A 25,528-nucleotide genomic window follows, 5' to 3' on the forward strand; every position below is an offset into this window, starting at 1 on the left:
CCTTCCTCACTGTTTTCCAGGGACCTGCAGACATCATTCCACCCTATCCTCCTTTGTTTTCATCTGTTTCTGTTGACCTCAACAGTGCCCATAGAACAGTTTTGGTGGATTTGCCTCTCGGAAGAAGCTGGAGTTGCTCTCATGAATTAATGATGGATCTAGCACATACTTCACAGATGCTGTGAAGGGCTGATTCATCATCTACAGAGACAATTTCAAGAACTCCCTTTATCTGCAAATAACAGTGTGAGAGCTGAGGATACTGACATGCATTAGTGTGGGAGAGACAAAGTGAGGGGAGGTCAGTGTGAGCCCAGACGCAAACCTCCCTGCAAGAACACACGTAGGAAATCAGCTGCAGAGGGCGCTCAGAACCCACTGATCAGAGTCAACCCCAAAGACAGGTGCAGATGGAGGTTAAGGATGTGTTTCCTTTCAGTGTTTGGAACTTCCTCTTCATCTGACAGTTTCCCCAGAAAATCTTCCTAATTTCAAAGTTCTGTGACTACCAATGTCATTTTCAATTTTTTTAATCATTGCAATTGATAGGGTTTGTCTATGTGTCCCCAACCAAATCTCATCTTGACTTGTACTCCCATAATTTTCATGTGTGGTGGGAGGGACACAGTGGGAGATGATTGAATTATAGGGCAGGTCTTTTCCGTGCTCTTCCTTGATAGTGAATAAATCTAATTAGATCCTTTTTTATATATAAAAAAGAGTTTCTCTGCAAAAGTTCTCTTGTCCTGTCTGCCTTCATGGGAGGCATGGCTTTACCATTCTACCATGATTGTGAAGCCTCCCCAGCCAAGTGGAAATGTAAGTCAATTAAATCTCTTTCTTTTGTTAATTCCTTTGTCTCAAGGGATGTCTTCACCTGCAACATTAGTACAGACTCCAGCCTGGTTACAGAGAGAGATTCCATCTCAAAAAAAAAAAAATGTGGAAAACATATAAAATATATTGCTAAGTAATTTTTGTGGCACGGTCACATAATAAGAAATTATATTTCTCTAAATTATTTTATTGCCACTAAACTTCTCCAGGAGTCTCCTATCTGCTCTGGGCCCTGCCCTATCCCAAGGCATCCTACTTTCAAGCTTGCTATGTAGTAGGAGACAATCAAATAGAGCTCTCCCTCTGCTGATGAAAACCACCCCAGTTCTGGTCCTGCATCTCTGGGAGACGAGTACCAGCCCTGGGATTTCCAGGTGTTTCTGCTTGGTAATGAGAACTGAACACAGGGGATTCAGTATGGGCTTTGAACTGAGCTAGATTTTTCTTCTTACTATTTTAAAATATTATTCATAGAGAATTAGAGATAGTGAGTGTAAGTGAATATGAGTGAGAGGAACCGTGAATGCCTTTGGCAGTTTCTAACCAGGATGTCTATGTATATGAGGTTCAGCTGGTGGAGTCTGGAGAAGGCATAAAACAGCCTGGAGCTTTCCTGAGAATCTTTGTGCAGCCTCTGGATTCAACTTTAGTAGCTACTGAATTATCTGGGTCCACCAGCCTTCAGAGAAGCTGCTGGGGTGAGCAGCGAACATAAAGTAAGATGGAAGTCAGACATACCATGCAAACTCTGTGAAGGACAGATTCTCCATCTCCCAAGACAATTCCAAAAACTCGCTATGTCTGTGAATGAACAGTCAGAGCAGGGAACATGAATTTGTATATTACTTTTCGTAAGGTACCAAGTGAGGGAACATCAAAATTTCTTTCAGAGAGAAGAAGGGAGACTGGGCTGCAGGGGACATGTGCACCCACAGAATTTAGGGACAACCCCAGGACAGGTGTAGTTGAAGGTCAAGGGTCTGTGGCTTCCTTCAGGGTCTGTGACTTCCTCTGCATCAGTTTCCCTTGGACCCTCTCTGTATTTATGGTTTCTGTGCCTACCACTGAGGTCTCTGGATTAGAAGTCTATTTAAAAAAAATTATTATTTGTCCCAAAGTCAGATGCAAGTAATGGAGGCAGAAAAACATGTAGGAGGCAAGCTGAGGCTGTAGACACTGTCAGACCAGGATGCCAGTATCACAACCAGTGATGGAGAAACATGGAAGTTTGATGGAGCTTCCTAGTTAACCTGTGTTCCAAGCCAAGTCCAGCGAGGCCTTTGGTGCCTCCCTGATTACTGTTGCCCATCAGGAGGCTCCCATCAGTCCCAGCAGCAGCCATACCTTAATATCGCCCCTGTGCACAGCCGTTTTCTGAGAGGAGCTCCCATGATTGACACATTTGAACACAAACCAGGTGATAGATGTAAGAGAACAGAAACTGGTTGACTATGCAAACATCAATTTCTGAATCAGTGTTGTGAATATTTTGGAACACAGCCACTAGATCACATTTTAACTCTACTTTTATCTGTGTTAAATATGCCAAAATGTATTTCATTTTGTGCAAGTACCATTTTGGATTCTCACCAACCACGCATAATAGTTCTTTTCTCCACATTCTTACTGCCATTTGACGCTATGAATATTGTGCATTGAAACCATTTTAATAGATCAGTAATAGCAGCTCACTTTTGTTTCAATGCATACATCCCTAATGAAAAATTTAAACAACAATTTTTTATATAATTTTAATGAGGTGCCTGTTTTAATATGTGGCTCATTTTTTACTGCATTATAAAACTAGGTGTAAGTATACTTGAGTAATCATTATAAAAGTCATTCACTAAATTAAAAGAAGTCATTTAACAGATACATTACTTGAAAATATTTTCTCCAAGTCTGACCTTGTCTTTTTACTAGCTTATCAGTGTGTATTGCAGAAAAATGTGTGTGCACATTTATGAATTTGGATAAATTAATATGTATAATTTTATTCATTCATAGACCATGTTTTTGACATTATATCTAAAAACTCATTATAAAATATACTAGCAGTGATTATTTTTTCCATATGTATAATCTCAGGCTTCAATCAATACATGAGTGTTTAAACCTCACCTACTTGATAAGAAAGAGTACCATCAACCTAAGATATTTTGAATACTTCTGTAAGGGAGATGTGTCTTTTTTTCGAGTTTTCTTTATTTAACATCTATTAATAACAGTATTGTTTGATGGATGTTTAACTCTGAGAACGATCCATGCTTCCTTATTTAAGTTATTGCTCAAATCACCACAACTTTTTCAATACAAAAGCTGGGACCTCATTTAATTAGGATCCTATGTCCTTATAGGATACCTTTTCCTTTTCTTTTTGAACACTTTACTACTTCCCAGTATTATAAGAAATTCTAAGCTTATTTTCTGTATTATCTTTTTCATACATAGAATCAGCCATTTTTCTAAGGATTGCTGCCTTCTGGTCTTGAAGAATAGTGTTAAAATAGAAAATTGTGAGGTTGCGTATATGTGTTGTTAATGGGATATAAGTCCTTCTAGGACCTCTCAACTAACTGGCCTAGAAAATGTGAATGTGTATATTAACCCATGTTTACAGTCACATCTAAACTATACATCTAATCTTGTGAACTTATATTACATTAAAAATGAGAACACATTTATATCTCTACCCAACAAAGATACCACATGAACATTTCTAACTCGACTGCCTTGCCTGTCAATCACCACCCACCTCAAAGTGAGGAACCCCATCCCACCATATGCCATTATATTACATTTCTGCACAGTTTCAGGAATCATGCATAGCAATAGCAAAACTGTGAAGCTGTACCGCAGTTGGAAACATGTTTACCTACTAGAGTACAGTGCTTATTTGCAGTTAAATTATAGTTTAGAGTTTCAGAATTCCCCCATTTCCAAAGTTATTTAGGTCAGAGCCTATTTTCTACTTTTTTCAATGAAGTAATTTTATCTAATTTGTTGTATGCATATTATACCAATCATGCAAACCTACTAGCACGTTCACCGTAATCCAATACTACTTGAACATTTCTCACTTTTCTTCCTTGCTGTCTGTAACCTCCTGCTCCAGCTGTGAGAGCCCCCTCCCAACACACAACATGCATTCCCTTTTTTGTTTAATTCCAGAATTCCTGTAGTGTGGAATCACTATTGGTAAGCTATGCTCCTTTGTGGAACATCATCGTCAACTACAGGACGGTGCTGGCATGCAGTTTGTTTCTAAGTCTTACTGACTTTATTATTTCTAAAGCTATTTAGCAGCTTTTCTTATTCATTCAAGTTGTTTCATATATCTGTAAAGACATCAAATATTTTCTGTATAGTCTGCATTTCATCTTTGTGTCCCTAATCTCTTATTCACTTTTAACTTTTTGTAACATGAAAGAAGACCACTGCACTGTTAAAATTCAACTGTAAGAATATGTAATGCTTCCATGTACTACACAGTATATTCTCACCAGTTTAGTTAATATGGATTACATATGAGAGTGTGGCAATGCACAAACTCTATCTGAGGAGAAAAATGTTAAGGAAAATAGAGCAATTTGAAGCCACTGACACCAACAACTTCAGCACCAATAAAATTATTTCACCCTCATTAGCCTCAAATTTACTTTGCGTGGGACATCTGCAGTTCCAAAGTGGGACCAGTGAATTCAATGTGCGTGTCCTTCCCAGGTCTCCACTTGTATTCTGTTTTCTTTGTTTCTGTTTGCAGAAAGACACAAACTCAACCTTAGTGCCAGTGTAGGGAGAGTTTCTCATGAAATGGATACCAGAAAAAAATGGCAAACATGGGACTCATTAATGTAAAAATTAGCCACAATGTATGTGTGTGTGTGTGTGTGTGTGTGTGTGTGTTTGTGTGTGTGTGTATCTGTGTGCGTGAGTGTGTGGGTGTTTGTCTGTGTCTGTGTGTGTGATTTGAACAGTTGCTTTGGAGTGGGATTCCATCTACATGCACCTGTATCTGCAGGTATTCTCAGGGGCAGTAATCAACTGCAGGACCCTAAAGGAAATAAGAGTCTCTCCCCAACCTCTGAAGAGTTTTTGGATTCAGCATGTGACCAATGATTCGGTACCTCTTGAGCTCCATGAAAGTGCTCCCGGGAGATGCATTAGATATTTTCTTAGGGTCTCCCTGCAGAGTTCACTGGGTTTCCTAAGGCCAATTCACTATTTCAAAAGATGGTGTAAGAAGCATATGGTGTCATTAAAGGAAAATTCTGAACCAGGGCACAGACATTTTATACTGGGCTAGAGACATTTGTAAGAGTATACTCTGTCAGCTCAGACGGAAACCTCCCTGCAGGGTCAGGGCTGGGCTGCAGGGGGTGCTCAGGACACACCCAGCACAGGCTCCTGCCCCAGAGCAGGTGCACAGGATAGGAGGCTGGGGAGGGTTTCCTCTCAGGTTCCGGGACTTCCTTTAAAAATATCTAAAATAAGTATTTCACAAGGACTGCTGATGTTCATATAAATATCCTGTTCAATTGTAAGCATTTATGAAACTGGATGTTGTAAGGAGAACCATTTTTACAAAGGGGATTTCAAACTCTGCTAGACGTCTTAATAGTAAACAGCTGCAAGTCCAGATGAGTTCCTTCCTTATAAGTACGTGTCATTTTTGGATAAACACTGATTCTCAAAATAGTGCGTTCACATATTACAGTCTGGAAATGGTTCAAGTTGCCAAGGAGACATTCAAATTTGGGTTCAAAGTGAGGTGCGTGTCCTGGGGGAGCTTGTTCTCCAGTGGGGGAAGCTCTGTCAACACAGAGTTCAGGGATGTGTCGGGGACACATGGCCTCTAACAGATTTATGGCTTGAGCTCTCAGCTTCTACAATTGTGTCGTCCATGTGTCATCTATTTGCTCTTTCTCATACTGGATCAGTAATTGGGCTATTAAATAGCATCCTTCATGAATATGCAAATAACTGAGGTGAACTTAGATATCTCTGTGCCCTGAGAGCATCACCCAACAACCACACCCCTCCTCAGGAGAAGACCTCAGAACACAGCTCCTCACCATGGACTGGACCTGGAGGATCCTCTTCTTGGTGGCAGCAGCAACAGGTAAAGGGCAGCCCAGACCCAGGGCAGAGGGAAAAACCAGGCCAGTCAAGTGAGACTTCACCCACTCCTGTCTCCTCTCCACAGGTGTCCACTCCCAGGTGCAGCTGGTGCAGTCTGGGGCTGAGGTGAAGAAGCCAGAGGCCTCAGTGAAGGTCTCCTGCAAGGCTTCTGGATATGACTTCAGTACCTATGGTATCAGCTGGGTGCGACAGGCCCCTGGACAAGGGCTTGAGTGGATGGGAGGAATTATCCCTATATTTGGTATCACAAACTATGCACAGAAGTTCCAGGGCAGAGTCACCATGACCGCAGACACGTCCACAAGCACAGCCTACATGGAGCTGAGCAGCCTGAGATCTGAGGACACGGCCATGTATTACTGTGCGAGAGACACAGTGTGAAAACCACATCCTGAGAGTGTCAGAAACCCCAGGGAGGAGGCAGTGGCACTGAATTTGAGATTACAGGGATTACAGTGTTTAAAGTTGTTTAGAAAATGGTCTAAACATGAGGAATATGAGCAATAGAAACATGTATGCACTCTGTATAGGAAATACCTCTTTCAATAATCACCCTATATGTAAAATTTACAGAGCGGTAAAGACAGCAATCAATCAAGCTGATGCAAACATTCCCATGGAGGCTTTGTGGAGACACGAGTTTTAAAATCAGATAGATAAAAAATTTGGAGCAACATTGCTGGTAACATGGCTAAGACTAAATATGATTCCTAAAAACTGCTCAAAATGTATTCCAACATGTCTGTGACTCCTTTCACATAAAATATATTAATAGAAGTTGTAAGACCACAACAAAATTGAACAGAAGGTGCAGAGAGTTCCCCTGTGTCCCTGCTTCACACATGCATAGCCTGCCCCACTTTCTCCATCCTGCCCCAGAGTCATAAATAAGTTATGATGGATAAACTTACATGGATGCATTGTTTTATTTTTTTTTTTTCTGGTGGTCCTTTGGCATACCAAGCCCAAATTATCTTGAAGCACCATAGGTCCTTCAAGTGGATTCCTGGGAATTATGCCAGTTAGAGGAAAAGTGGGTGGGACTATCACTATTTGGACTCTCTTTTAGAGGATTCACAAAATTTATATTTTCTTACAGGTTCTGTGACTCCTGATTTACTGATTTACTATGTCCCTTCCACGGGGGTAAGGTATCTTGAGTGTTTAGAGGTAGATCCATGTCTATGAAAAGTTCTGGTGAATCCCATCAGGAATGTCCTTTAATGAGAAGTGGAGACCTTGGCCATGAGGCACATCATGTATGATTTTCTATAGTTCCGTTAGATTCACTGTAAGCTTTGTGGGTGTTTCTGGATGACACCCATTGTACAGAAAATGAAAACGCATGCATGAGATTCAGGCAGAAGCAATAGCTTCCATTTACAAAGTGGAAGGGGAATAGAAGAAACCCTCTCATGGGCGGGCACTGGTCCCCCTTGCTGGCTGCACATTAGCCAGAGTCATGAGTCCCATTGGTCTTCGAGGGTGGGAGCCCCACTGGGGTCACTGGCTGTGGAAATGACTTGTCCTCCAGCTGAGCAAGTCCATCTGCTTGCCTGTTGGTGTCAACCCCATGGTGGGTGCACTCTGGAAGATGACAAGATGCACACAAACCTTCTATTAATCTTCAGTTACTACACACTCAAAAACAAACTGTATTCCAGAAAGGGACAGGTGTCTCCAGGGATAAACAGAACTTGAGTGTTTTTTAAATAGGGAAGGCACTGCCAAATGTCATATGTTTCGGGAAGGTTAACGCAGAAATGTTGACCAAGTGACTGAAGGGCAATGGGGGTGAGGTGATGTGACAGCCTCAGGGCTGCACACGAGGAGGGCTCCCTTCCCATGCAGGCTTTTCTTCCAAGAAATCACAAAAGATTAGGGAGAATTCTGAAGACATCATTCTGTGGTGCTGCCTAGAAATAAAAAATAAAAAAAGCTATGGGAAAAACAAACCTAGATAATTTATTACATTTGTTAATACAAAGTATTTCTGAAACCTTGTGGTGGTTGTGACATAAGCCATCATAAGCTGTGATCAAACCTGTAAACCCTTCTTCCATGTAGTCAGTTATGCTGCATCTGTTCTTTTACGGACAATATCCCTCAACCCCTCTCTACTTCCTGCTCTCTGTGGGACAAGTTCTCATCAGTGAAATGTGGTTGATGTAGTGAGGTCTTCACTTTTCTCATTGTATTAGACATGATTCTCTAGAGGGTCAGAACTAATAGGATAGATGTATGTATTTGAAGGGGAATTTATTAAGGAGTATTGCCTCACACCATCACAAGGTGAAGTCGCATAATAGGCCATCTGCAGCCTGAGGAGCGAGGAAGCCAGCCCGAGTCCCACAACCTCAAAAGTAGGGAAGCCGACAGTGTAGCCTTCAGTCTGGCCAAAGGCTGGAGAGCCCCCAGCAAACCGCTGGTGTGAGCCCAAGAGTCAAAGCTGAAGAAGTTGGATTCTGATGTTCCAGGACAGGAAGCATCCAGTATGGGAGAAGGATGAAGGCCGAAGACCACCAAGTCTAATCCTTCCAATTTCTTCTACCTGCATTATTCTAGCCATGCTGGCAGCTGATTAGATGGTGCCCACCGAGGTTCAGGCTGGGTCTGCCTCCCCCAGCCTACTGACTCAAATGCCCACCTTCTTGGCAGCACCCTCACAGACACACCGGGAACAATTCTCTGCATCCTCAGTGCAGTCAATTTGACACTCAGTATTATCCATCAAACTCATCTTCTGTGTTGCCATGTTCCTCTCTTCATCTGAGTGTAAGAAACCAGCATGTGGCACATCACAGCTTAATGTCTCTCATGGGCAAAACAGTGACAAAGGTATCCACTAGGGTTGAGCATCCCGTGTTGCTGACCGCAACCGCCACAGGGCAACGTCCCTCCACCATCCTGTGTCAGAGCACCACTGGGGGATTGTATTGGCAACTTCCCTGCAGAGTCATCTTAAAAACCGCTGGTCTCATTTCCCAGAAAGGTATAGCCCATCTATTTTCTCTTCCTAGCAAAATGAAAAGGGGTGAACACTGAATACACTGAATGTCTCCTGGTTTTGCAAGTTTGTGACTTTATCCCTTTCTAATTTCTGATCTATGCAGACCACTCTACAATGTTTTCTCACTGAAATGACCAGCATTCTGGCCGGTAAATATAACTGACCTTTTTCATATGGAATTCAGCACAAGTTCCTCATAGTTTCTGTCCTCAGGTACCACTCTAAACATACACAACTTGTTTATTTGTTTTATATTCTGGCATCTCTATTTGGCATCTTCATCATACCCATCTTATGTTACTTCTATGAAGGATTGATTAAATTTAAAATTTATAGGTACTTGATTTGATTAAATATTCAGGAAATAACAGGATGAAATGAATGTAAAATAAAATTAAATAAATAAAATAATATTTAAAATAAAGGAGCCAGCAGCTGAAAGCAAGGAAAATCTATTCTGCTGGGTCAGAGGTTATTGAGAACTTATTAACAATATCTTATGCAGGTTAATCATTACTTCTACTCAAGTTACAGTGTCTTCTCTCCTTATATCAAAGGTTTCCTTAATATGTGCGATGAAGACTGATCACAGAGTCCTCCCGCTAGACTGAACTAGCCTCTGTCACTGAGCCTGAGGTGATAGTGACAGATATCACATTTGCCTAACAAAATAATTACACCCTGCAGGGGCACCCACCGGGGATATGGAGACAATTTGAATAATATAAATAAAGCCCAAACTTGATAGGATGTTGTTTATACTTAGAAGAATTGACTGTTCTCTCTACATGTGTTTGCTTTTTATCACAGAAGCTGCTACTGCCACTGTCCGAGTTGCTGAATATTTTATTTCCTAGCATGAGATGCTACATAATATGTTCTAACATGAAGGAATGTGGCTATTGTTTCAGGATAGGAGATGTGATTATGGAATGTGAGCATGGGATCCAGCAGACATTCCTCTTTCACATTTGCCCAGAAACAGAGACCTCAGTAGAACAATGAAATTATTGACTTCAGTCTCCACAGTTGGATGTGAGATTTCCACCAGATGTTCTCTGGCACTGTTTTATAGTAGAAAATATAATCTCTAAACAAAGTCCATTTTGGGGAGAATACTATCCTCCAGGCAGCTGCACGTGCCCCATAACAGAGAGCATTATAGTGCCTTATGGCCAGGAGCTACAACACCTGGGTCTGGAAACCAACAGGCAGAAATATCAGGTTTTCTTGCCACATCTATGATGAAAATCTGGAGAATGTTTCTTTCCATCTCTATAATCATAGGCTGTGATGGACTGGAGGTCCTGGTACATAGAATGAAATGTGTCCACAGTGGGTACAGAATGAGTGCCATAAAATCGTTGTTCTACTGGAGTCCCTGTGCTATCCTCTGATGTCTCTTTTAAAATAACGAATTTCCAAGTTGATGAAAATAAAGAAGATCGTTGGAAGGCGTTGTGGAAAGGCATCTTTAACATCCTATTGAATGTTTCTGCAGTGCACATCAGTCTCCTAAAATACTTTGCTGTATCTGCATTTAATGAATAAGAGTCTAATATTGAAGGTACAATTGAAAATACATTGGCTTTTGATGAATCAAGTCATATGGGGATAATATGTGTGTCCTTGAGAAAGCAGACTGTGTTCTAAGTTTTAGTGATGTGCCTTTGGCAAAAAAAAAAAAAAAAAAAACAACATTCATGTGTTTCTGAACATTATGCTACTTTAAACTTAAGGATGCAATTTATGATTTAGTTTTACTTCAAATTCTCCAGAAGATTATTGGTAGTAAGAAAACTGCAGCGTTTGAGTAACACAAAGGAGGTAAAAGAGTTATTTTGTAATTACTCCTGTGAGGGATGCACATCGCTCACTTGATATGGAAATTCAAATGTCACAGGTGGGAAAATCAGAATAAAGCAAATTATATGAACTATTATGTCTGCAGTTTTTGTCAAGCAAGTAATTCATGTCAACAAGAAAACAGACACAACAAAAAATCATATACAAATCCAAGGGGAGCACGATCTCTGCCCTCTCTCTTATAAATACAAGGCAGTGCCACACCCAAATTGTTTTCCAAGCTCCAGGATATAAAATTCTTTGGGACTGTGGAAGCTATAGCTCTCCCCTCAGGCAAGGCTAAGGTACCTGGGGAATGCAGAGTTGTGTTCATGAAGAAGATGGCATTAGTGTGTCTTCTGTGCCTGGTGAGAGCTCCCCAGGGTGTGTCTTAGATGTCAGACATGGGTCTGTGGGGTGAGCACAGGCACTTGTGACAGACAGGCATGGATCATCCATGTACTCACATGCCCTGTCCTAGGAGAAGCTGCAGGAGTCAGCCCTGGACCTGAAGAGCCCACACTGTCCCTCTGCCTCACCTGCACTGCATCTGGCCACTCCATCACAACCAGTTCTTACTACTGGACTTGGATCTCCCAGCTCTCAGGGAGGGGCTCAATGGAGAGAATGCATTGGTAGTGGTTGTGGGAACCCACTATTCTTGTGGGAAAGTGGCAGCATCTCCTTATTTATAAGGCAGAATAATGTTGTGTACACGTACCACATTGTTTTCATCCATTTGTCCATTGACAGACACTTAGTTTCTATATCTTGGCTGTTGTGAATAGTGCTGCAATAAGCCTAGGAGTGCAGGGTATCTTCACAAGGCGGTGATTTCTTCTTCTTTGGGTATATTTTCATAAGCTGGATCGCTGGTCATATGGTATTTCTGTTTTAATTTATTAAGGAGCCACCATACTGTTTTGCATAATGGTGGGAATATGGAATATCATAGCCACTGTGAGGAACAGTTTTAGTTCTGAGGTATAATCTAAAAACAATGTTTGATTATGGTTCTTCATATGAGGCTCTAATAACTCTAGTCAAAGTCCAGAAATTTTTACCACATTGGACAAGGATAAGTTTGCCCCTAATTATCTTTGAGGGAGAACATTGTCAGAATGTGAGATGGAGGCTGTCGGCAGGATTGAGGATGATTCAGTAATAAATAGTAATGACAGAGGAAAATAGAAATACAGAGACATGAAGAGAAAGAGAGAGAGAATATGAATTGATAAGAGTAAAATCCGCTGAATACCAGTGTGGGCTTTTCAGTCATAGACACATCTACATGAGCGAGGAACCATGAAGTCAAGTGAGGTGTGGAGAACATGTTCAATTTAAATCAACGTATTTTCAGAGACACCCATTGCCCCGTCACACGGGTGAGAAATCTTTCAAACCAGTGAAATGTGAACTCATAGTAAGTCATGAAGTTACCATGTTTTTACAAACTTTCATTAATATATCAAGGACTTCTACAGATCACTCATGTACAAATATTCAAGATGTGTTTGTGCATTTATGAATGTCTAGAGAAAAATAATGTTTTGAGAAACTTTCAAGTTACAGAGATCTGCTTAAGTTGGAGATCTCAAAGGAGAGTGTCTGTGAGTGAATACTGGTCTATCACTTAAATAGGTCAAAATTCCCTCTGTTGGAGAAGCCTTCCAATTACGCAGATTTCTTTATTGCTTCTTGAGTTGTAAAACATAAACCCAAGTACTGACTTACTGGAATTTGACTGCTGTGTTGATAAAACTTCTGATGAGGTTTCTTCCAATGCTTTGAGAATAGCTTTCCTATTTCTTTACTCCAGAAAATGAATTTTCACAAGCTCTCAGGACATCACATTTCAGGTGCTTTAGTTAAGGAGACTGACTTCCTGGGGGCAGGCTGCTTTCTTCTAACCATGAGCTCACTTCCACATACCATTCAGGTCCTAGCTCTATTATCAAGAATTAAGAAGATGCTACACTCAAATGCACTGAAAATCCTGCCCCTTCAATTAAATGTTGATTGCCATGGACATGAATTGGCCACTCTAGGATATGTGTCCTATGTTATGGGCTCAACCTATCAGTGGACTGAGAATCCTCCATTAGCTGCCTCTGATTGTGGCACAAAGCGATTGACAATCCTCAGAGTCATCCATGAAAAAAAGAGTCCTATGGTTCATGGAGTTCTTGAAGACATTCAGGTGAGTGGAGGGGAGAAACAGGATTGGGGCTGCCAGCCATTCCAACAACACTGGGAATGATTAGCACCTAAGTATAAAGGTCTACATCATTATAAACACCCTGCATGACAGGCTGACAGGAAGAAGTCCAGCCCCACAGCAGCTCCATAGCAACCCTTTAGGATACTTGGTAGTGAAGCTGTTTCAGGGAAGAAATGTCCGCTCAAATGAATCAGTGATGCTGCTCTGAGTTACAATAAACAGTGAATTGGACCCAGGTTTCTCTGAGTTCAATGTGATGATGACACTCAGCTGCTGCTCTGGTGTGTTTAAATGAGCATGTGGAAACTTAGATGAGCCTGGCTGTGTGGTTTGTTCTATGTAAATCTGAACCACATAAACACAGAGGGCTTGTCAGACCTAGTGTGAGGGTGTGAAATCCTGGAGGCCCCACACTCCACACTCTTGATGTTTCTTTGCTCCAGGAACCTCCAAATTCTTTGGGTGAGAATTGAGATCGATTATTTCCTACCAAAGTCATCAAGACACCTAAACTCTGAGAAACACACAGAGAAACCTCTCCAGACAGACCACCCAGGGGAAGGACATTTCTAGCACCTTATCTATGTGGGGAAGGTCGTCCATCTCCATTACAGACCCCTCCCAGCAGCCTTCCTTTATCATGAAAATGGGTCAAATTCGCCAATATGGTAAGAATCCTATAATGTTGCAGCCAGAAAAGGGAAAGCATCAGTTTAGGCTCTAGAGACTCTGTGTATATGTCACATTCCAGAGAAAGAAGTCCACTAAATTATTAAGATTCAATTGTAACAACATGTGACACTACCAGGATGCACAAATTGCCTTCTCATAAGTACGGTTATTCTGGATTAAAGATGAAAGTGGGGCAATGCACAGACTCTGTCTGAGGAGGAGAACATAGGGAAAATGAAAGAGAATGGCAGAGAATAAGACAAGGTCAGAAGAGGCATCTGAAGCCTCTGATATCAACTCTGTAAAGACAAGGTCTTGGCAATTCCCTCTTGACCGCAGTTTATTTTATCATGGGCACTTGCAGGGTTCCTAGCAGAGGGGCAAATAAAGAACTGCATGCACTTCCCAAGTCTCCACTTGTATACTGTTTACACTGGATTTCTAGGAGATAAAAAGGCATAAAACTAGACCTAGTGTCAGTGCAGGAGTCACTTTCTATAGGCTGGACACTGGGAAGAAGGGAAAATGTGTGCTATTGGAAGAGAAGACACAGAGATGCTATAATCTGAATGTACATGCACCCACAGGCATTCTCAGATGCAACGTTCAACTACAAGAACCTAATGAAGAAATGGGGGCCTGCCAAAGTCCTGCAAGTTCCTGTATTCACTGTGTGTCCACTGATTCAGAGCACCTGCAGCTTCAGAGAAGGGGCTGCCTCCTGTGTCATAGACTCTTTCCTTTGGGTCTTTCTGCAGAGTACAATAGGTTTGGCTAGGCTAATCAATTGTTTCAAGAGAAGTGTTGGCAGCAGATACTGTCGCTGAAAGAGTATTCTAGACTAGGACACGGCCACTTTATGCTGGACTAAAGACTCTGGAGGAAAACGCTTTGTGAGCCCTAACAGGAACCTGCTTGGAAGGCAAGGGCTGGGCTGGAGGGGGCGCTCAGGAGCCACGTGGCACAGGGTCCAGCCCAGAGCAGGAAGCTGGAGGAAGGTTTCCTCTCAGGGCCTTGGTTTTCTTTAGTCAGAAAAAAAAACATCTAAAATAACCGTTCTACAAGTTGCTGATGTGACATTAAATATCCTGCCACAGTGGAACACTTCATGTAACTTGGAGCATTGAGAACTATTTTTTAAAGTGAGCTTCTAGGATTACAAATATCTTAATAATGAGAATATGATGAATAGGGATGGTTTTACTAACTCGATGGATGCAGAATCGTGAGAGTCACTATCTTGCTATAAATAAGAAATTCACATTTCACTGTTAAGTAATGTTGCCTACATTGTGTAAGTGACAGAGCAGTGGAGGATCTGAGAGTGTGGCAGGTGCACAGACCTAGTGATTCAGAAATCAATGTGGAAAGGTGAGGATCTATGGATATGAACTGATAGTATCTAAATACTTCACAAAATACTAGTAAATGGAGTTGAAAATAAAACCCACAATTATCCATAACTCAGATTCCTTGGAAGTTATTTTGGGATCATGAGTTCACAAATAACTACAGACTCCTATTTCAACTTCTGACTCCCAGTGTCTGTGATATAAGAAAGTCATCTCCAATTATGTATCACAGGGCAAAGGTGTTTTTATTGAAGAGCCTGAGGAATGAAGATCCCAGGCAGGTGATGGAGACACTGTCTCAGGAGCGCACAGCAGATCTCAGAGGAACCTGCTGGACACTCATGTGGAACATCAGCAGTCAGTTTCACAGAGTCACCAGTCAGCTGTGCTGGTTCCTGGGGGAACCACGATGGGACCAAGGCACCTGCTCGGTGTCATGGACATTGATGGTCCAGAAATGATCTAGGTGGTCTTTCTGCTAATCACATATGGGTTCAGAGTGAGGAGCATCATCTGTGGGGACTTGTTCTTCAGTGAAAGGTTGCTGTCCACAAATAGAAATGGAGCAGGACATGGATTTTCTTAAGCATGACTAAGGCTTGGACCATCAGCATCCCACTCCTGTACGGCGGGTGTGTTGTGTATCTATCTTCTCTTTCTCATTTTCGGTCAGGCTTTGAGCTATGAAATAATCTGTCTCATGAATATGCAAATAATGTGAGGTCTACTGAAGTACATACGGGTATGTCTGGGCCCCAAGAGCATCACCAACAACCACATCTCTCCTCTAGAGAAGCCCCTGAGGGTAAATCTCTTCACCATGGACTGGACCTAGAGGATCTTCTGCTTGCTGGCAGTAGCTTCAGGTAAAGGGACACCTAGTTGCATGGCTGAGGAGGAAATTTTTCGCAATTGAGAGCACTTTGATTCTCTACTGTCTCCTCTCCACAGGTGCCCACTCCCAGGTGCAGCTGGTACAATCTGGGGCTGAGGTGAGGAAGCCTGGGGCCTCAGTGAAGGTCTCCTGCAAAGCTTCTGGATACACCTTCACAAGCTATGGTATCAGCTGGCTGCGACAGGCCGTGGACAAGGGCTGGAGTGGATGGGATGGATGAACCCTTACAATGGTAACACAAAGTATGCACAGAAGTTCCAGGGCAGAGCCACCATGACCAGGGACACATCCGTGAGCACAGCCTACTTGGTGCTGAGCAGCCTGAGATCTGAGGACACGGCCGTGTATTACTGTGTGAGACACACAGTATGAAAACCACATCCTGAGAGTGTCAGACACCCTGGGGAGGAGGCAGCTGTGCTGGGGCTGAGGAAGTGAAAGGGATTATTAGATTGAAGACTTTCTTAGAAAGAGAGGTCAATTCATGAAGAAAAGGAACAATAAAATTTGTATGCACTCTAATTACTTGGGAAACTCTCCATACATCATGTATTTTGTAGGCAAAATTCAGGGATTGGAAAATAAATCAGATTAATAAGACATGTAAGAATTCCTCTGAAGACAGTGTGAACATCAGTTTTTGAATTGGTATTTTTAATATTTTGGAACAGAGCTGCTAGATCACATTTTAATTCTACTTTTATCTTCATTGTATGAAGTGTCAAAATATTTCAACATATTTCGTTCAGTTATGATTTTGGATTTACACCAGAAATGCATGATAGACCGAGTTCTTCCACATCCTCATTGCCATTTGGCATCATGAGAATTGTGGATTTGAACCATTCTAATAAATTAGTACTGATGTCTCCTTGTTGTTTAAATGCACCTGTCCCGAAGTAGCATCTTATATTTAAATATGTTTAGGCAATTTGGATGAAGTGTCTGTTTTGATATTTAGCTCATTTTGTTGCATTGTTTTCTTTTGATCAGTTATAAGGTCCTTACATACCAATTATAAAAGTCATTTACCAAGTTGACCAAAAGTCCTTTAATAAATATGTGACTTGCAAGTCTATTCTCCAAAGATATTTATATACATATATGTGTGTGTGTATGTGTGTGTGTGTGTAAACTTGAATAAAATAATTTTGTTTTCTCATAGATCATCTAAAAATTCGTTATGATATTCACTGATACAGGATTTTTTTCTTTGTCTCTAATCTCATGCCACAATCACAACATAAGTGTTTATGTTTCACCTACTAGGTGGGAGGATTATTGAGCTATTTGGAATTCTGCATGGGAGTTGTCTTTTTTCTAATTTTCTTTATTAATAAATTGTTAGTATTGGTTCATGGAGGTTAACTTTATGATCTGGAGAAGATACAATGCTATATTATTCATTTTATTTCTCAAATCACCACAGGTTTTTTAGGTTCTGTTAGCTCTTTTAGTTTGGATTCTGTAAAGCACACCCCATTCTTTGTTTTTGAATACGTCCCTATTTCCTGATATTACAAGAAATTCTAAGCTCATTTTCTCTATTATGTTTTCCATAGATAGAATCAGTTGTTTCTCCAAGTATTTCTAGTTGCTAGTATTAAATAATCACATTAAAATACAAAATTGTGTTAATGAGGTGTCAGTGTTTTTAGGATCTCTAAACTAACTGGCCTGGAAAATCTGCATGTATATATTAACCCATGTTTGCAGGCCCATCTAAACGATTTATGTACCTTATCTTCTGTATCTTTATTACATAAACCTTTAGAAAACACTGGTGCTACCGTCCAGCATGCTTCTTGGCTGCCTATTCCTGCGCATGTTTCTGTACATTCTATATCAGGTTTCAATTCCATTGTTTTAATGTTGTTGCTAAAGATGCCAAAGATATTTTAAAACCAACCAAGCACACAGCCATTTGACCAGGTGAGCTCTGCTTTGTTATCCTCACCATCTTCTGCCCTAACAAGCACAGAATCTAACAACACAATTATCACTGAAGCTTTCCTTGGCGTAGCTCATGTAATTAGAGTCACTGGTACTCTGCCCTCCTGTCAGTGGTGGCAGATTCTATTGACTTATGTGGAAACCTCCTAAAGAGACGAGTTCCTTTGAACACAATAAAAATTTAAGCTGGGAATTAGTTATTTGCGAGCAATTCATTGAAGATAATTGCTAAGAAGAAGTTAAAAGTCTTTTGGCAGTCATTTCTTCAAGATGTATGGCAGTGTGGGATGGATAGATGAACTGGAATATGAACTTGGGTTAAACGGAATAGCCTTCAATGTGAATCTGTTTACCTTTTAACTGAATGCAAAGGCCTATAGTTGTTAGAAAAGAAATATGTATATGTATACACAGTGCTCCCTGTCCCACACATCACCTTCTCATCAGTATCATTAATCTAAATTGAAGATGAGTGTGGCAATGCAGACTCCATCTAGGGAGAAGAACACAGAGAAATGCAAAGACAATGGGAGAAAAAATTCAAGGACAGCAGAGCAATTGGAAGCCTCTGACAGCAATAGCTTGATGACCAGGGTCATGACTCAACCTTGCTGGACAGAAAGTCACTTCTCTTAGGGCAACTGCAATATTCGGGTGAGAATAGGCAAATATGATGAACGTGCACATGCTATGTCTTCAGTTGTATACTGTTTTCCTTCTGTTTGCAGAAGGAAGTCATATGCTCCTGTCTAGTATTAGTGCAGGAGGTGCTCCCCATTTGCAAGATACTAGGAAAAAGGGCAAGTTAGAGGCCCATTATTGTAAAAATCAACTAGCTCTGTGTGAGTGTGAGTGCATGTTTGTGTATGTGTGTGTGTGTGTGTGTGTGTGTGTGTGTGTGTGTGTGTGTGTGTTATCGAAACAGAAGAGGTGGAGTGGGCATTGATCCATAGGCATATATACCTACAGGTATTCTTAGATGTCATAGTCAATTGCAGGAGCCTAAAACAGATAAAGGATCCCCAAAAACCCTTAAAAATTTTTGTGCTCATTATGTGTCCACTGATTCAATGCATCCTGAGATCCAGGGAAGGGGCTCCCCAATTCCTTAATAAAATCCTTGTTTATGGTCTCCCTCCAGAATTCACTGGGTCTCCTAAGGCCAGTGATTTCAAAAGACGGTGTCAGTAACATATGGAGTCACTGAAGGAACATTTTAAACTAGGGCACGGCCACTCCCTATAGCCCTAGAGACACTGAGAGATAAATGCTCTGTGAGTCCAGATGGAAACCTCCATGCAATGCAGAGTCAGTGCTGCAGGGGGCGCCCAGGACCCACCCAGCACAGGCTCCAGCCCCAGAGCTGGTGCGGAGGGGCTTTCTTACAGGGACTGAGTGTTACTTTATAAAAAATTATAAAAGAGTAAAATAAGAATTTTACAAAGATGATTTATGTATCTTTAAATACCCTAATACATTTAGAGATAAATCAACAATTCAGTGAGAATCACGTTTAAAAGGCAAAATTGTTACTGCTTTGAGATATTTTACTAGTAAAAAGATAAAGAACCAGGATAGTTTTATTAAATCAAAAGGTACACATTTAATAAAGGTACACATTAATAAGACTGCAGACAGCAAAGCCTGGAGAGGGCGGAGGCTGTGCATGTGCCATGGGAACTTGGGCTCACATTGAGAACCATGTCCTGTGTGAGTTGGCTTCTCAGTGGAGAAATTCTCCCTTCACAAAGTTCTGGGCATATAAAGGGACACACGACATTAAATAAGAATGAGGACGTGCACCTCTGCACCCCACAGCTCTGTGGTTCATGTGAGATCTATTTTCCCTTTCCCATGCTGGATCAGGTGTAAGGCTATGAAGTAGTAGTGCTCATGAATATGCAAATTACGTGAGGTAGATACTCCAGATATATCTGTGTCCCGAGAGCATCACCCAGCAACCACACTTCTCCTCCAGAGAAGGCCCTGAGAGCACAGCTCCTCACCATGGACTGGACTTGGAGGATCCTATTTTTGGTGGTCATAGCTGCAGGTAGGATCATTCTCAGTCCCCAGGACTGAGGAGGTGACTGGGTCCAGTCAAAGAGGATTTTATTCACTCCTGTGTCCTCTCCACAGATGCCCACTCCCAGGTCCAGCTGGTGCAGTCTGGGGCTGAGGTGAAGCAGCCTGGGGCATCAGTGAAGATCTCCTGCAAGGCTTCTGGATACACCTTCACTAGCCACTGTATGCACTGGGTGCACCAGGCCCATGCACAAGGGCTTGAGTGGATGGGATACGTGTGCCCTAGTAGTGGCAGCACAAGCTACGCACAGAAGTTCCAGGGCAGAGTCACCATGACCAGGGACATGTCCACAAGCACAGCCTACATGGAGCTGAGCAGCCTGAGATCTGAGGACATGGCCATGTATTACTGTGCAAGAGACACAGTTTGAAAACCACATCCTGAGAATGTCAGAAACCCCAGGGAGGAGGCAGCTGTGCTGGTGTGGAGGAGATGACAGGGATTATGAGGTTTAAAGTTGTTTAGAAGGTGGGTTAAATAACTGAGGACAAGGAGCACTAGAAACAATGGCACACTGTAATTTTATGAGAAATATTTTATTGAAGAATCACCCTACACGCAAAATTCACAGAGTAGGAAAGACCCCGTATTAGTCCGTTCTCATGCTGGTAATAAAGACATAGCTGGGACTGGGTAATTTGTAAAGAAAAGTGGTTTAACGGACTCACAGTTCCACACGGCTGAGGTCTCATAATCATGGAAGAAGATGAAGGAAGAGTAAAGGGGCATCTTACATGGCAGCAGGCAAGAGAGAGCTTGTGCCAGGGAACCCCCCTTTATAAAACCATCATCAGATTTGGTGAGACACATTCACTACCACGAGAACATTATGGGGGAAACCACCCCCATGATTCACATATCTCCACCTGGCCCACCCTTGACATGTGGGAATTATTAAAACTCAAGATGAAATTTGGGTAGAGATACAGCCAAACCGTATCAATAAAACTGATACAAATATTCCCATGAACATATTATTATGAACAAGTTTTCAAATTGGATGGATGAGTAATTTGGAGCAAGATTATTTGGTCACATGGTAAGACTAAGTATGATTCTGAAGAAATGACCAAAATGTCTTCCAAGAATCTCTCTGTCACTGTTTTTGCATAAAGTTTATTTTAGAGCAGTTTTAGGATAACAGTAAAATCAGCAGAAGGTACCAGAGCTCCCGTGAATCCCTGCCCAACACAAGCACGGCCTCCTTCACTATCAGCATCCTGCACCAGAGTCGCCAGTAAGTTACAAATGATGAAACCACAATGGTGATCCCCCGGTATAACAAGCCTAAATTATCTTGGAGCACCACAGGTATTTTCAGAGGGTTTCTAGGAATTGTATTATTTAGAGGGAAAGTGAGTAAGGCTATTCCTGTTTGGACACTTTCTTCCAAGATCCACAAAACCTGTATTGATTTAGAACTGATCTCACTCCTGGTTTACTGTGCCCCTTCTCAGAGGGTAAGATGTCTAAACTTTTAGAGGCATGTCCATGCCTCTGAAAGTCCAGGAAGTTCTACTGAATCCCCCAATGAAATGAATGGAGACCTTGGCCGTGAGAGATGTCAGGTACGAGGCCCTGTAGACGGATTATCTACACTGTAGGCTCCTGGGTGGTGTTTCTGGTTGAGGTCTTTTATGCAGCAAATGCAAGCACATGCATAGGATCCAGACAGGGACAAAAGCTCCCCTTAGGAAGAGGGTGGGCACCTGGAAAACCCCTCTCCGAGGTGGGCACTGTTTTCCTGTGCTGGCTGCACACTGTCAAGAGGCCTGAGCCTGACTGGTCTTGCAGCAGGAGAGCCTCACTGGGGTCACAGGTTATAAAAATGCCTGTCATCCTCCAGCTGAGCAAGTCCATCTGCTTGTTTACTGGTGTCAGTGTCATGTGGGGTGCACTCTGTAAGATGGTAAGGTGCACACAAACCTCCTTCCACTAATTATCCACTACTACACATTCAAAAACCACCTGAGCTCCAGAAACGGATACGTGCAGGAGTAAATAGAACTTAAGTATTTTCTTATCTGGGGAAGACACTACCAAATACTACACGTTTCAGGAAAATTAGCTCAGAAATGTTTAGTGACTGAAGGGCAGTAGTGGGTGAGGTGAGGTGACAGCCTCAGGACTGCACATGAGGAGGACTCACTTCGCCTTGCAGGCTTTACCTCCAGGACCTGCACCAGGAACTCAAGAAGGATCCGGAAGTGTCATGGAAAGATCCTTCTGTGGTGCTTCCTAGAAAGGGAAAATAAGCATAAAAAATCCACCCTGAATAAAGTATGGGCATTTGTTTACTAAGAAATCTGTATTGATGAAAGCTGGTGGAGGTCCTGACATAGCCACCATTAGCTGAGAAGAAACATTTAAACCCTACTTCCATGGGGAGCTCAAGCAGGCTGGATGTGTCCCTTTATGGATGATGCTTCCCAGCCCCTTCCTCTTCCCCGCTCATCCCTGGATCTCTGTGTGATAAGTTCTCAACAGTGGAACTTATTTGATGTAGCGTGGTCTTCACTTTTCTCATCTTTTCTGTTCTCACGTTCCTATCATGATGTGAGGTTAAGAAACTCACCTGCAACATGGCACATTAGAGCATAACGTCTCTCGTGGACAGAACATTGGCAAAGGAAACCCCCAGGTTGAGCATCCCATATTGCTGACAGTGACCACTATGGGTCAACGTCCCCTTCACAGTCCTGTGTCAGAACCTCATCTGAGTAACTTTGATAGAACTTTTCTCGAGAATTACCTTTAAAAATACTTCTCTCATTTTCCATGCAGATATAACCTATCTTCCTAGAGAATAGACAGAGCTGAATACGGAATATATTACATGTCTCCTGGTTTTGCAAGTTTGTGACTTTCTCACTCCCTATTTTCTGATATGTGCAGAACACTATATAGATTTTTTTCACTGGTGTGACCAGCATAACGAATATCAAATATAGTTGACCTTCTTCATATAACACTTTGTGGCAATAAGATACCACACTATATTGAAGAGCTAAGGCCACGTGAGGTAAGGGCTAGTCACGCACACCCACATTTATGTAATAAACTATGTTCTTTGTTTTAATTTTTTTTTCTTTTTTTTAAATAGAGATGGGGTGTCACCATGTTGGGCAGGCTGGTCTCGAACTCCTGACCTCAGGTGATCCACCCATTTTGGCCTCCCAAAGTGCTGGGATTACAGGCGTGAGCCACCGCGCCCGGCCTAAACTATGTTCTTTCTAACAGCCACAAGGCTTTTCTTTTTCTCTGGCAACTAACCAAGCACTGGTCCTGAGACAAGCAAGATTAGACAATCGCAGATCACAGACGCCAGAAGCTGGCTGACTGTGCCCCGTTCCGCCGTCGAGGCCAATTTCAGAGACTTTCTCCTGATTAGAGACTGCTGAGCATGGCCTTGTCCTGGCTGGTTACAGAGGCTGTGCGCTGCTTGTCTTTGCGCCTCTGTACTTTTAAAAACCTTCTTATGTACAGAACCCAATTTTAATGCGTTTAGATGTGAAGTTCTCACCCCGAAGCAAACATGGAATGCACACAACATGTGTGTTTGCTAATCACACAGCTTAGCCTGGCCCATCTGTGAATATTCATAGCTCCTTCTATAGCCTGTGAGTGTGCACACTTGGCCAGTCTATTCAGCATGAATCCATTTCTCATCTTTCCCTTAGTGGAAGTGCGTGCTCCCAGTCTCTGTGGGAGGCTTTGCTTCCCAGCGTGTTAGGATGGCCATCCTGCAGGCTCAAACCTTCACTAGAAATAAAGTCTCCTTTCTAACGTTATAGATTGTGTGATTTATCAGTTGACAGCACAAGTTGGTGGGAACACTTACCTAGTATTTACCATGAATGTCAGGACAGGCATGGGTAGAATAAGGGTGAGAGTTCCCGGGGGCCACACACCCCTCACTCTTGTGGGATTTCCATCCAGAAATCTCCAGGTTCTCAAGGTGGAAATCAAAGTAGATTCCCTCATGGCTCTATCATCAGAAGAAGTGGTCTCTGAGAAATATACTTAAAACCTTCTCTACACAGACCCTGCAGGGTAAGGACTTTTGAAGATCTTTGTTGTATAAAGGGGAAGGAATCTCCATCCCAGACAGCTTCCACACATCCTTTTTGTATTACATAAAGGGCATAATGAATTAGACACAAAAATAACCTAGGGATGCTGAAGCCAGGAGAAGGAGTAGAGGGTGAAGGAAAATTAGCTGTACCACTAGGGACACCCTATAAAGAACACAGCCTCCGTAAAGAACATGAAGAAAACATTGAAATTTAATTTTAAGAACATGTAATACCCATTACTTCCCCACCCAGTGCTTCCTTACGAGTATGATAAAGCTGGGTAGAGATGAAATTGTGGCAACGCACAGAGGAACAATTTGAAGCCTCTGACACCAGCAGCTTCAGGACCTAGGTCATGGCCTCATTCAATGGCCTTAGATTCACGTCTCATGGGGCATCTTTAGGCTTCCCAGGTGAAAATGGGCAGAAACAAGGTGAAGACACTTCCCAAGTCTCCAGTTGTAATGAGCTTCCATAAGTCTGTTTGCAAAAGGGAAAAGCGACAACACAACCAGGTCTAGGGTCAGTGGTGGCAGCAAAATTTTTTTGGCAAGATACCAGAAAACAGGTCAAACTTGAGGTCCATTAATGTGCAATTATGCCACTGTGTGTGTGTGTGTGTGTGTGTGTGTGTGTGTGTGTGTGTGTGTGTGAGAGAGAGAGAGAGAGAGGTATAAAGTTATATAATCTGATCTGATCTTCAACCACAGAATTTTAAAAAATAAAAGAGACTCCCCCAAAGTCCGCATGACTTCCTAGATTCGCCACGTGTTTGGACCACATCAGCGCAAGTGCATCTGGAGCTCCTGGGGAGCAGCTCCCTGGTGGCTATAGTGATTCACTGCTCGCTGTGCTGAGGTCTCCCTGTAGAATGTGTTGGGTTCACCGAGGCCTGTTTCCTGTTGGGAGGGGTGGTATCATCAGCACATGGTGTTGCTGAAGGAGTATCCTGAGCCAGGGCACGGCCACTTCATACTGGGCTAGAGATGCTGGAAGGAGAATGCTCTGTGAGCCCGACAGGAACCTCCCTGCAATGCAGAAGCTGAGCTGCAGGGGGAACTCAGGATCCACCCAGAACAGGCTCCAGCCCCGGAGCAGGTGCACAGGACACTGGGGAGAAGGTTCCTCTTTGGTATTGAATCATACTTATTTTAAAGCAATGTTTATATAGAAATTTAAATAAGAATGTAGCAAGGAGTACTGCTGTGTATTTAAACATCCTTTGGTATTTGTAGCATTTACTTAGCCCAACAAGTCAGTAAGAACCACATTTTAAAAGATAAATTTTTAGACCTTTCAGATATATCTATAGTTTGAAACTGAATGTGGTGATTTTATTAATCCAATGGGTCCAAATATTAGGAGACACACTGGTACCAGCAGTTTCTGACCAGGGTGTCTCTGTGTTTGCAGGTGTCCAGTGTGAGGTGCAGCTGGTG

General features: G+C 42.2%; 1 protein-coding gene, 1 long non-coding RNA gene, 1 pseudogene and 1 gene segment (V, D, J or C); all 4 read left to right on the forward strand.

The window, feature by feature from the left end:
• The window catches only part of LOC116546102, a 24,495-nt gene extending 11,134 nt beyond the window's left edge, over window positions 1-13,361 (forward strand). Inside the window, exons 2-3 of the long non-coding RNA XR_004266591.1 lie at window positions 7,079-7,083; window positions 13,352-13,361. This is a non-coding gene — a long non-coding RNA (uncharacterized LOC116546102). The remainder of the gene's footprint in view (window positions 1-7,078; window positions 7,084-13,351) is intronic.
• On the forward strand, window positions 5,808-17,055 carry LOC116546099. The segment is given in 3 exon segments: window positions 5,808-5,959; window positions 6,044-6,399; window positions 16,386-17,055. Coding segments are annotated over 2 exon segments (363 nt in total).
• LOC116546101 lies at window positions 15,900-17,052 on the forward strand (annotated as a pseudogene). The gene is made up of 2 exons (XR_004266590.1): window positions 15,900-15,945; window positions 16,031-17,052. The product of XR_004266590.1 is annotated as an immunoglobulin heavy variable 1-8-like (transcript).
• A 2,814-nt stretch (window positions 17,056-19,869) lies between the features above and the next one.
• LOC116546100 (putative V-set and immunoglobulin domain-containing-like protein IGHV1OR21-1) lies at window positions 19,870-20,498 on the forward strand. The gene is made up of 2 exons (XM_032272449.1): window positions 19,870-19,980; window positions 20,067-20,498. The coding sequence occupies exons 1-2, from the start codon at window positions 19,935-19,937 to the stop codon at window positions 20,381-20,383; spliced, it is 363 nt and encodes a 120-aa protein (XP_032128340.1). The 5' UTR covers window positions 19,870-19,934; the 3' UTR covers window positions 20,384-20,498.
• Window positions 20,499-25,528: the final 5,030 nt, after the last annotated feature.

This window comes from Sapajus apella, unplaced genomic scaffold, assembly GCF_009761245.1.
Source record: "Sapajus apella isolate SASKATOON/1434 unplaced genomic scaffold, GSC_monkey_1.0 scaffold593, whole genome shotgun sequence".
In the NCBI taxonomy this organism is placed as follows: domain Eukaryota; kingdom Metazoa; phylum Chordata; class Mammalia; order Primates; family Cebidae; genus Sapajus; species Sapajus apella.